Below are 12903 nucleotides of genomic sequence, written 5' to 3' on the forward strand. Positions count from 1 at the left end.
GTGATGGCACAGGTTTGTCTCAGTCACACTGGTACATCTACCATTAATACTAAATCCACTCCTCTTCATCTAACTGATATTTTAAGTGTTCCCAAAATTCATCTGAACCTTATACATTTTCTTTGTATATCCACACGTGTCCTACTATTTAATGAAGTCATGTTCATAATATGTTTGATGCAAAGTCTAAAATGTGTTCATAGCCTGTTTAGTCCGCTATTAACTTTTACTTATCGATGATTTATTTTTCTGCCGTTTATTCTACTCTTCAGTGAGTTCCAGCTTTTACTTTCCTTTCACTATTTTGAATGGACAGATCGAGGAAGGGAACGCAAACTTATTTATTTATCTATTTTTGGAAAATTTCATTTTTGATTCTTTTTTCATATATATGCAGACTCAACAACGCAAGTCAATGATTTCATTGCTTTCATGTTCATTTTCAGTCACTGCGATTGATCTTTAAGGTATGATTATGACTTATATAATACAAAGCTCCAAGGTAATCTTTTCAAGTTCCAATCTCTCTGAGAGGCACTTAATTAGCAAGCCCAAATGAGAGCAACACCTCAAGCTTGCTTAAGTTCAAGTAATCACAGTCTTCCTAATGTTTCTAAAAATAAAATATAAATAAATAAAAAAACTCAAAGAGCATAGTAAGACAGCACAAACAAATTCAGAAAAATGCTCCTTATTAGCTTAGTAATTACAAAGAGCGAGACTGAAAAATAAACAGAGCATAATAATGCACCCAAAGAAAGAGGCAAGCGAGATTATGTTGTTGACAAAATTATCCGCCAATAAATGAATATCAATTTCTTCCTCCAAACTAAATCCTTTTGTTATTGCTAAGATTACTGGTTTCAGACACGATTAGAGATAAATAAACAATGAAGAAAGAAACAAGTAAACATTGAAGGCGATTTCAGCTCAAATAGCAATGACTACGGATTAAACATCACTCATGGAGAGGTGAGTTGACTCCTAAAGCCAGTCCTTCCGAATATCAAAAGTGTAGTTTATCTCCAAATACAACTTGTTGTCATCGTCAACAAACTGAAAAAACGTGACACAAAAATACGAGGTCAAGTAATGCATTAATCCAAATAAGAAAAACTGTAACTAAAGATGATATAAAAAGTCTTTTTAATCTTTAGTTCCTTATAACTTCGCACAAAAAACCATCCATTCTAATCTTTTTCTACTTTATTTTTTAATTGTTGTTTTCGTACTAATTAAAAACTAAAGTCAGTGATGTTTTGTAAATTTAAGAATTAACAGGAAGTTTTTAAATTAAATCACAGAAGCTAAAATGTCTCATTCATATTGTAATTTAGAGGACTAATTAATTTGAAATGCACTCCCGTGAATTTGATTTTTTTTTTTTTGACAGAATGAATTTGAATTTTTAACAGGAAGTTCTTAAATTAAATCACATGAAGTCTGGCAACAAATTTATTAGAACATTTATTGGTGGGATGATTGAAGCAAAAGAGACATTAAGTTGTGCTCACTTCATTCCAAAACAAGTCACAACATCAATACGGACAGTTGGACATAGACAAGAATTTAGGATCGGCTAAGTTTTTTCTTATTTAATGCACTAGTGCTGGATTTCGTGACGATTGCAGGCTTATATCCACTTTTTTTACCCGATAATAAAGTCACGAAAAAGCATTTTTAAAACCCTCTTTATCAAACAATATGTAGGAATATTAACCAGTTGTTTAGTGTTAAGGAAGCATGCATTAAATATTAACTACGTACCTTGGATCTAGCCGAATATTGCCCTCTAGCAAATAACCCAGATGGTGTTGTCTCTTCGGGCATCTCATGCGTGTAAGGCTCTGCCTGAGGGCTGAATGTTCCAATCATCTCTTTAGTGCTGTCAACTGAACAAGGCCCCATAATGAGATATACGTACAAGTCTGCTTAATTTAGTTCTTCAAGTACTACTCTCAGTTTCTAAAGTAATAAAACTATATAAATAATCTTATATAAGTATTGAATTTTTATCAATTGGATTCTTAAGGTGGTATATTTTACTAATAATGTTCAGGAACCGATTTGAGCCATAATTTCTAATGTTTAAGAGATTACTTATATAATTTTTTTTACTTGAAAACTAGTATTTTCGAGAGAGTAATATTTAAGGAATGAAATTGAGGGTTGATTCAAATTGAATAATTTGTTTGGCATGATTTGAAAGAGACTACTTACCCTTGAGACCAGTTTTCCATACAGTATTGGTGTATTTGAGACCTGAAACAATATTATGGCTGACCTGGAAAGTGAACATCAGACTGTAACGGCTACCTTCTTTCAAAGTAAACCATAAGCCACTGGGATTTCCTGATTCTGGTATTGGAAGAACAATGTCTTCTCTACCAGCCGCCTTGATTGCAAGGCTCAGTATCTTCACTTCTGGCTCCAGAGATTCTTAATTATTCACAAAAAAAAGTCAAAAGTTAAGTCAAGAACTGATAAATATATAAAATTATTGTCATTAGGGGAAGCAACAAAGCATGCAACCACAAAGGGATATATAATTGCTCGTTGCTATTCTCAAAATAAAACAACTTACAACTTACAAAAGAAAAAAACCTAATTAAAAAAAATCATCACTTAACATGCAGTAATTCATCAAAACAGTATAATCAAAAGGAAAAGCCCGCAGCAATATTAGGGGCAGAAAAATATAAAGAACCGTTTAAAATATTTTTTATTGTAATAATAACAATTGAAACTAATTATTCATGTGTCTCTAAAGATGTTACAGATGTTTTCTTTAATCTATTATCAATTCACATTTCACAGTATAATTAATTCAAATTGAGCAACATTCTGTTTTAGATCATATTTGACTGTTGAAAAGCTTACAACCAGACACGTGTTTGAGATCAAGATAATCTGGACTAACAGAAATCAAAAGAAACCGAATCACCAATTTAACTTTAAAGGGCAGCAATTGAACAAGTAATTACCACCAACAGAAGTCATGTCAACACTGCCAAGAAGTTGTTCCTTCCACCTCCTCAAGCTCTCATCATCCTAATATCCCAAGCAGAAAACACAACATAGGCATAAATGATACACAGAAGAATAAGGAAAAAACTTAATCGGAAATAGAGTTAACGTATGTTGACTTTTAATGCCAATCTTTATTAATCAAATTATCGAGATAAAACTCTAAAGAAAAAATGTATAGAATTGCATCTGAAGAATAAACCATAACATATATAGATCTTTCAGAATAAATGGGAATAAAAGAGTAAATTAAACCTTATCCTTTTCAAGCTGTTCTTTCAAGGTGCACTGGGGACCCAAGTCAATCCTCCTCTCCACGTCCTCATCTTCATCCTCGGTGACAGCAATGGAGCCTTCACTCATGTGTCTACTGAGACTCGTGCCTCGTTCATCGCCACTTTCATCATCATGAGCATGAACCGTTTTCCCGGCCGCGTGCTGCGTTTCAGGAACGTCTTTGCCTTTGTCGTCATCAAAACCCATGCTTTTGCAATTGGAGACCACCCCAATGTCCAAAGACATCAACGGTAGCAGAACCCAGATGGCAGCTTTTAACAAGAACCACCACCTAGTTAGAAAACCCGCTAGGAAGAATTGAATTGAAGGTTCGCTCCAAGACTCCAACGTACGCGAAAAAGGAAGAATTGAAGTGCGTTGAGGAAGAGAAGGTTGATTGAAAAAATGATTGTAGCAAGAAAAGATGCCAAGAAGGCAACAAAGCGAGAAGGAAATGGTCGTGTGGTGATCCGCAATTCACAAATATTCAACGACAAATATGGGAGAGACTCCTCGTCATCGTGAAGCTCACTCTTGTAGCACTAACTGCAAATAAATTTTAAAATATACTAACATTTAAACCCAAGATATATATATAAAACAAACGATAAAAAAAATTGATAGTCTTGACCTAATTAAAACAATTAAAAAGATTGAGGTTTGAGTTGGGTGGAACTAAACATGCAGTTTGACTCCTTCAGTCCTTTTTATGGGTAATACCATTACTATCAAGAAAAACGTTAAAATCTGACAATAAACCATAAGCTGGTTACCTAAACAAAAAATTCAATATTATATATATACATCCCACGCCTACCGTGGTGTAAGAACTAATTGAAAAGTTTGGTTTCATTTAAAGAGTTTCAACTTTAAATTTTGTGAATAAAATATAAATATTTAGCGTGACTTTTAAATATTGATGGGTCTTAGAATGTTAAAAAAAAAAACAAAAAAAAACTCTTTTTATTTCCCCCACCAAATATATCAGTTAGTGCATGTTGCCACGCTAGTTTTTTCATCTTCATGATGAAGTTTCTTCCAACCAAAAACTGAACCCCTAGATTTTAGGTCCATAATAATTTTTTGAAATATGTACAATTTTTTTAAAAATATAACACACATAACAGTCATTATATTCGGGTGGAACCAAAACATTTTAAATGCAAGCTATTCTCATCATTTCAGATGATTCCTTGCGGTCTCACGTACATTTTGCTGAAACAAAAATTAAACAATGTATTGCCAACTATTTTAAGGAATAAAAAAAATCAATAATTAATTTTGAACAGATTTACTTAACTGTCCTAGAAATTATTGAACTACGTTATTGAGATTCCGGAACATGAACATCTAAAAATCAAGTCTATCACGTTCGTCGAAAAAATAACGAGGAAAGCACGTTCATTTCACAATCTTCCCACAAATTAATAGGTGGTCGTGGTCACTTTTTCTCCTAAAACCGATAAGACAAACCAAGTGCCTAAGCGCGTCTGGAAATGTGTTAGTTACACACATTCACGCTGATTTTCACGTTAAATATTAAGGGGGGAAGGTAGAAGCTACATATTCTTGCTTCCATGTATCATGTGGTGTATCTAATCTTTTGGGACGAACATCCAAATACAATGAAACTTATTCTGATTAGTTAGAAAGTACTGTTAAGAATAAGAAAAATACTAAACAATGTCCTTAATGTTAAGGAACTAAAATAAAATATCGTAAAATTGTGTTATTTATAATTTTTTTTACATTCTTCTATAATGTTCATAATAAATATTTTTTTCTTTCGGTTCCTTAATTAATATCCTAAAGATACTATAAACAAGATCCTAAGAATAATATTAGTATATAGAGTATTTACCTATCGTCAATATATCTTTTACTATGTATCAAATTTTAATCAAATATAATGAGTTGCTTTGTTAGTGTTCCTTTGTTTTTGAGTTCAATGATGTGTGACAACATCAATTAAGTATTACTTGCCTCTCTTCTCACTTTTCTGATAAGTAGAATTTCTCACCTTAATGAGTATCATGCTGTTCGGGAGCTTGTTGACGTTCAGCTACCTAGTGTGAGAGTTGGTTAGCTACAATCCGGCTCTGAATTTTTCTTTCTATAATCTTAAAATCATTGGTTTGCTCCAAATTTTGAGGTTGAAATTATTTAAAGTCGGCTCCTCACTAAAGTATGCAGATACACTTTAAAATTATGATTAGAAAATCAACAGTTGAAAATTATGAGAAAATCAAATACGATCTCAACTGTTCATTAAGTATTTTGGTATTCTAGGATTTAATGCGACCGTAGACAAATTGCTTTCAAGTTTATTACATTAATTACTAGAGCATTTTTGGGGTCAATATGTTTTAATAAAAATATCTAACAAAAAAAAACATTCTATTTGCCAATCTGGCTGGTCATAACAGTGAAAAGTCTTCTGCAGCCTAACTGGTCAGATATTGGAGAGGTGGTTTCGTTCACGACTTCAGAATCGGCCAGCATATTTACATGCCTAAATATATGACGTGCGGATACACTATTATACAATATACATGAGATAAAATTATGAAAGTAATAGATACTATGATGCAGACAATTAATTCTAGCATCAACAGTCTTAAAAGATAAAAGTATAAAACTATTCATATAATTTTACCTATGACTAACTTTTTTTTTTAAAGCACCTGTAGTAACTTAAAACTTTGTTAAAATTCGTTCATGACACGATATTAGAGTATCTACGATCATGTGAGAAAAAATAGCATGTTAGAGGGGTGTTACGAAGTATAAAATCGTTCTGTTTCTTTCCTTGCCAACTTAAGCATACGAGAGAATTGGTTCACGGCAACAACAAAACAAAATTAATTTATCGACCTTCAATACAAGTACAACAGCTAAAAAATCTGAAAGCTCGTGCCACTGATATGCCCCAAAACATTCAAATCTCAAATCTCAATTTTAAGCCGGCTAAATTAGTGCGGTTAGTGTGGGTTTACATAATTTCTATTTAATTTAATGCAAATACCCAACCCAATCCTGCAAGATTTGGTATATATATCCCTGTTATAGAAACAGCCTTAAACCACAAAGGCAGAGGGTGGTCTTAAGTGTTTAAATTATGAGACACAGCTCAGATGAAAATGAAATGAGCAAATAATTCAATGACAGGCCATACCATGTAAGGATTGTATTCCTGATAATCAAGAACAACAACAACAATAATAATAATAAAGACCTTGCAGGTTTACAGAGAACTCAAGATGCACCAGGCATCTTTTGGGGAGCATTTTTCGGTTGTTTGTACACTAAACTAGTATTCAAGCTCAAGCCAATGAGAATATTTGTTTCGGTACCTGATCTTGTACTTACATGACATTTTTATAAAATATGACAAAACAACAAGGTGAAACCAATCAAGAGGCAGTTGATAATAAAGTTTAGAAGTAACCACAGTTGAAAGTTAAAACCCAGTTTCACATAAACAAATTTTCCTTATCAATTACAGGCTTGTAAAGGAGCATTTTGTAATCTTAACTATCATCTCAGGATAACAAAAGACGAAACAAAAATTAACCATTGTTCAGGTGTGATGGAAATAAACAAACTTTGAGTTACAACAAAAATCCCCTGCACTAAGATTTGCATGGAGCAAAGGTGATTTTGAACAAATTAAGAGGGGTAATATAAATAGCAGTCTGCATCAAAGGGGTAATGCCAAACCTTTACATGACGATTTACTCACTAGTCACTACCCCATTTTCTTACAACATTCTCCTTGGCAGAAGTATGCTGATAAGCTTTCTTCTTTGAAAGTCCATCAAAATCAGGCTGATTGCTGGTAGAAGTATTTTTCAAGACTTTTGATGAAATGAAACCAAATCCATTTCTCACTCCCCGAAGTGCATATAGCAATGGATTGAAGATGACAGCAAGGAGCATATCGCCTTTTGCAATTAGGAGATACTGAAAATACAGAGAGGGAAGGAAAAATATAATTCTCATTGCATGGTACTTATTATTAATTCATGACTATTAGTAAGTCAAAAGAGGAATCAGGAAAGTTCTTACTACTACAACGAGACCAAGTATAGTAAGAATAGCTTGTTTTGCTTCTTGCCAAAAATTATCATCATTAGACCAGCCAAACCATCTACCCCACCCAAACCAACCACCTCCACCAGTGTCACCTCCACCTCCCAGCTCTTCTCTTCTTTTAATTTCCTTGTCCCATTTGTCAAATTCATTTTTCTTCCCACTTAGTGCACCTTCTAATGCTTTTCTGGCTTGTTCCTACAATTCAAATTCACTTTCAGATTTTTAGTCCCCTTCACACCAGCTTTGTGAGGCATCAAGAACTATACAAAGTCCATCATCTCATGATTCAAAATAGATTTTACTTATTTTAGTGATAAACTATTTCCATGGAAACCAATCATGAGGCCAAAATTTTATAATTATATCAGCATAAACTGATAGTGAAAACATCAATCATTCTCTTTCACAAACAAGAGAGTATAATTCAATTTTTATAATTTTCATGAAAACTGTACTTGCACAACATGATGAAGGCAGCAGAATATTTACGCTAAATAACAAACCAAACCAGTTCTATAAACAAAGGCATCTTCTAAATGTTACCTAAAGGAAAAGGAATTGAAACACAGCATTGCATTATGGGATCGCCTTGACATCTAATAGTCATGTGACAAGTAATAGAAATTAATTTGCATATGCTCAAATCATTCAATTAAGAGATCAGTCAATTAGTTCTACCTGCATGCATCATTTTGCTATAGTTTAGTTTAGCTTCCATTGCATTCTTATAAATACTTGTAAGTTGTAAGTCCTTCTTATATCAGCATTTTTTATTCATTCAATACAAAGAGTTACTTCTATGGAACTCCTCTGTTATTCTTTGAGATCTGTGATCTTTGACCTTGCCAACTTTGCATCCCCATCCAAAATTTGATATGGTATCAAAGCTCTCTCACGGAGAGAGCAATGATTCCATGGCTGAAAATGACAAGAGAGACTGAGACAGTGGATGAAGATCCAACATCCACAGAGGCACAGTTTGAAGAAGCATCTATCACGATTAGGAGTCATCAAGTGAATAGAGAGAGAGAGCATATTTGCAGAAACAGTGTGTTTGTTATATTAAATACAAATAATTAAAGGATATATTGTTTCCTCTAAATCAGAGATTTCTTGCCAATAAACTGCTATACAGTAAATGCAGAATATTCTATCCTGACTTTCAACACTCCCCCTCAAGATATCAAATAGAGATGGGAAACCTATTTATATAAGTTTTCTATTTGAAAGTCACCTTAATTGTGACTTCTTTGGGCTTCCCTTAATCGTAGCCTCAAGGGTGGTGTTAAATCTCACATCAACTAGAGATATGATTTAAATAGAGCTTATAAAGCTTGGGCAATTCTCACATTACAAGCTAATTTTTAGGGTTGAGTTAGACCCTACTAAGTCCAAATTCTAGGATGGTATCAAACTCTGTTCCAGATCCATTGTTGGCCACGAGCCACCTGCATTTGCCACTCTCCAGGATGATATCCCTAGGCATGAGGAGATGTGTTGGAAAGTCGTATTGCCTTAATTGCCCGCCTCAAGTGATGTTTTGGCCCATATCAACTAGAGATATGACTAAAATAGAGCTTATAAAGTTTGGGCAATCTTCACTTTACAAGTCGATTTTTGAGGTCATAAGTCCAAATTCTAAGATTTTCCAATGATGAGCAAGGATTGACTTGTAATATGGAAGAATTAAAAATTCAAGAGGGTGGAACAAAATTGAACTTATTATCATAGAATTTGAGAAGTAAAAGAAGTCCTTGCAATGATGGATAATGGTAAAGTTATTGGTCCGAATAGTATTCCTATTGAAGTTTGGAAATGTGTCGGAGAAGAATGTACCATTTAGCTCATTAAGAAATGTGATGTTAGATCAGTGTAGCCATACATAAGAACTAGGGAGTGAATTTGGATTTATGCTAGGAAGTTCTACAACAAAAGCAGCTTATTTGATAAAGGGAGTTGATGGAAAGGTGCATAGGCATAGACGCAAGGATAAGGAAAATCAAACAGTAGAAGGATTAAAATTGGAATGGCGAGAAAGAGAATTACCTCCTTTCTGTTGTCGGAGAAAAGGCAAAGGAATCTGCCGTTGCACTTGAGCTTGTGCTGCAAACAAGTCCAGTTTTGGGAATTCGAACGGCATGGCGGCAGTTTCCTCCCACTTAAGCTTGGCGGGCCTCCAAGGTTTAGAATCTCTGCCACTGCCATCCTTCCCTCTCTATGTCACTTCACCATTATCCTTTCTACCCTAAATTAATTCAATCCTTTATGCTTATTTTTTAGATCCTTAAATAATATAACATCATTTTAACTAATTACTCTACTTGATGGATCAGATTTTAAACATGTGACAATTTAATATAATGAAAAATAAGATTTTAAAATTAACTTACAGATTTATCCTTTTTTTTTTTTTAACTTACTTCTTACTTTAAAACAAATTAAAAACCTGGTGGTTCATCCGTGAATTTCTATATATTTTTTTTAATACACATCTAAATCAAAGGTACAAATATTTACTGTACGCTTTAAATATATTTATTTTCCTATCTTTTATCGTATGGATTAGACCTTTTTATTTTGTAAATCATGATATTTCACTTTTACAATTTTATCGCTTCTATTTAAAATTTCTTTTACGATTAATTATATTATTGATTTTCTAAATTTTAATTCTGTAAATTAGATTCCTTAGCTTTTTATAATTTTGTTGACATAATGTCCTACGTGATAATTCAACACATTCGCTAATCTGGTAATAAGATGCTAACATGGCAATAATGTGGCGACTTATTTAGCATTCCAAAATTGGAGAAGAAATTGCCATAATATTGGTGGTGGAGTTTGAACTCCCACTCCTACACGCCAACAATAAAATTACTATTAGACAAAAGTATTTGTTTAATTAGTATATAAATTAAAAATCATATATTATATATAATTTTAATAGGAGACTAAGTTCGTCAATGTCTTTGTTTATGTATTTTTTAGACAAAAAGCATTTTATCTTAATATTTTTTGTTTATATAATTTTTAGCTTATTACAGGAATTAAGATCGCTAATCTATATATAAATGTAATCCTATTAACTTATTTAGAAATATATATTTCTTAATCTGTTTAAAAAGACTTTTCCATAAAAAAAGGTATTTAAAAATACTTATTGCAAAACAAAATTTCAAAATATGCTTTAAGATCAAGTCAAAACTTTTCTTGTGGTACTAAGTCAAAACTTTTAAACAATTGTGTCTATTAAGTTGCAAAAAATGTTTATGTTAAAATAAACAAGACGGCAAAAGTATCAAAAGGCAATAATTTTTTAAAATTTACTAAATGGGGAAAATTTTAAAATTAATATTTAAATAGGATTATTTAGGACTTCTGATAATAAAGTCATAAAAAGATGGATGACTTAATTTTCTTTTCACTCAAATTGTAAAAAGTGAATGACTTTTTTAATTTTTTTAGTTGAAGTCATAAAATAATTAATATTTCAGGTCGTTTATTTTTTAAAATTAATTATTTGAAGTCATAAAAGATTATATCACTTCAAAGTCATAAAAATAATTATTTTTAAATTAATTTTTAGACTTGATATTAGTTTTAATTTATAATTTTATTTAATATTTTATTTTTGTCTCAGCCTCACAACTTCAAAGTCACTTGCCTCGGTCTCCTGGGTAGTACTTTTTATTTTTTTTATTTAAATTCAAGTCTTATGTTTACTTTATTTTTCTAATTTACAAAATAAATAATAATCTTTAACATTAATAAAAAAATATAAAAATATTAAATATAAAAAATATAGAAAATATAATAAATAAAATAATATACAAAAATGTATAAAATATTAAATAAAACTATAAATTAAAACTAATTTAAGTTTAAAAATTAATTTTAAAATAAAAAATTTAAACGACTTTGAAGTCATATAATCTTTTACGACTTCAAATAATTAATTAAAAAAATTAAGTGACTTTGAAGTCGTTAATTATTTTATGACTTCAAGTAAAAATTTAAAAAAAATCAAAATTATCAAGTTTTTTACAATTTCATTATCAAGTATCTTGAACCATCCTATGACTTATTTTTATTTGTAAAATAATTCAAAATTTATCCCCATTTGATAAATTAAAAAAAAAAATACCCTTTTTAATACTTCCGCCTAAACAAGACAGACATAATCTATAAAAATTAAGTTCATGAAGTCTAACTTAACTCAATTTATTTCCTTTCCTAATTATTTATACGACTTAAAATATAAAAAATACATTAAAGAATTTTTTTTAAGTTTTAATTTAAACTTAACTCCATAAAATATATTTTTTTAGACAAAAATAATTATATAGTGAAGGTTTACATAATTATCTAATCATAATTCATTATATATGATAAATTTATTGACTTTAATGATAAAATTTATATTAATGATGAATTATAATTAGCCAGTGTAAAAGTGTTTTATATCATTAAAATCTAATTTTTATTGATATGTTTCGCACGAACAGGTTTGATTTTCGAATATATTTGGTGTCTCGCCCTAACAGTGTATTTATGTAAAATAAAGCATCTCTACTTGAAGACAAGAATATAGAAATATCAGCACAGGTACCTTTCCTTACTCTTGCTATTTGTATACAGTTAAGTATATTGAGATCTATATGAGATTTTGTGATGACTATTTTTAGTTTTTACGTAGATTTGCATGTACTTAAGATTTAACAGTTTATAGCCTCGTTCTTTTAATATATTTAGTTTATTTTTTTCTCTTTGCGTGAACGTATATACGGGACCATCAATCCAAACACGCGCGCAGTAAATCAAGTAAAACAAACACAACATATCCTAAAAAGGTATTTTTACCAATGAACACCGAGTTTGGTAACGTCTAATTTGCCCCGATCTATAATATCTTTGCGTGAAAACCTGTCAAACAGTGTAGTAAATTCATGCATTGAGACACGTATCCGAATTATTAAAAACGAAACAAAGAGAAAGAGGTTAGATTTCTATATTTCGCTATCTTAAAACATGGTTAAAGTGGGGCATGGACCATGGTTGTTGCCTAGGACTAGGGGTGAAATTCTCCATTCTTGTACGTTGACTGTGTTAGCTGAGTAGTAGATGAAGCCCCACCAATTACACAATCTTAATTAGTTGACCAAACTCCCCTAATCCCTAACCACTGAAACCGATGGATTTCCCGTACAGATCCCACCATACTAGTATTTTCAAAACTTTTCTGTACCCCACACTCACGATCTTCTGTTTAAGAAGATAAATGGCATTTTTGTACTTCCACATTGCTTCCGTTTTACCTCATTCCTCGTTGCCAAAAGTCTAAAGAGATGGAGACGGTTTCCACTTTATCCATTTGTCTATGGTGTTTGTGGTTGTTTCGGGTTGTTTTTGGTAAAATTTAAGATTTAATTTAATTAGATTTGATTGGTTTTATAAATTTTTTTTGAAACTCAACCTAACTTAATGTAACTCATTCATTAACGATTT

The 12903-nt window shown here is 31.5% G+C and overlaps 2 protein-coding genes across 2 annotated transcripts; both read right to left on the bottom strand.

The window, feature by feature from the left end:
- Positions 1–819: 819 nt before the first annotated feature.
- On the bottom strand, positions 820–3880 carry LOC114420215 (rho GDP-dissociation inhibitor 1-like). Its single transcript, XM_028386103.1, has 5 exons — positions 3283–3880; positions 2985–3051; positions 2221–2439; positions 1768–1892; positions 820–1056 (listed from the first exon to the last, which is right to left on the bottom strand). The coding sequence occupies exons 1-5, from the start codon at positions 3547–3549 to the stop codon at positions 985–987; spliced, it is 750 nt and encodes a 249-aa protein (XP_028241904.1). The 5' UTR covers positions 3550–3880; the 3' UTR covers positions 820–984.
- Positions 3881–6727: 2847 nt separating this feature from the next.
- LOC114420216 lies at positions 6728–9656 on the bottom strand. Its single transcript, XM_028386104.1, has 3 exons — positions 9445–9656; positions 7372–7593; positions 6728–7266 (listed from the first exon to the last, which is right to left on the bottom strand). Exons 1-3 carry the CDS (start codon positions 9601–9603, stop codon positions 7045–7047), a joined length of 603 nt encoding a protein of 200 aa, XP_028241905.1. The 5' UTR covers positions 9604–9656; the 3' UTR covers positions 6728–7044.
- Between the last annotated feature and the right edge of the window lie 3247 nt (positions 9657–12903).

Source organism: Glycine soja, chromosome 7, assembly GCF_004193775.1.
Source record: "Glycine soja cultivar W05 chromosome 7, ASM419377v2, whole genome shotgun sequence".
Lineage (NCBI taxonomy): Eukaryota > Viridiplantae > Streptophyta > Magnoliopsida > Fabales > Fabaceae > Glycine > Glycine soja.

Bases quoted from the DNA above. Each gene is read 5' to 3' on its own strand.
- LOC114420215 (XM_028386103.1), bottom strand. From the start codon at position 3,549: ATGTCTTTGGACATTGGGGTGGTCTCCAATTGCAAAAGCATGGGTTTT. The intron at 2,440-2,984 runs GTAATTACTTGT...TGAATAATTAAG, and splicing joins TGACATGACTTCTGTTGGTG to AATCTCTGGAGCCAGAAGTG. The intron at 1,057-1,767 runs GTACGTAGTTAA...ACGTTTTTTCAG, and splicing joins AATATTCGGCTAGATCCAAG to TTTGTTGACGATGACAACAA.
- LOC114420216 (XM_028386104.1), bottom strand. From the start codon at position 9,603: ATGGCAGTGGCAGAGATTCTAAACCTTGGAGGCCCGCCAAGCTTAAGT. The intron at 7,594-9,444 runs GTAATTCTCTTT...TTTGAATTGTAG, and splicing joins TCTCCGACAACAGAAAGGAG to GAACAAGCCAGAAAAGCATT. The intron at 7,267-7,371 runs GTAAGAACTTTC...CTGTATTTTCAG, and splicing joins TACTTGGTCTCGTTGTAGTA to TATCTCCTAATTGCAAAAGG.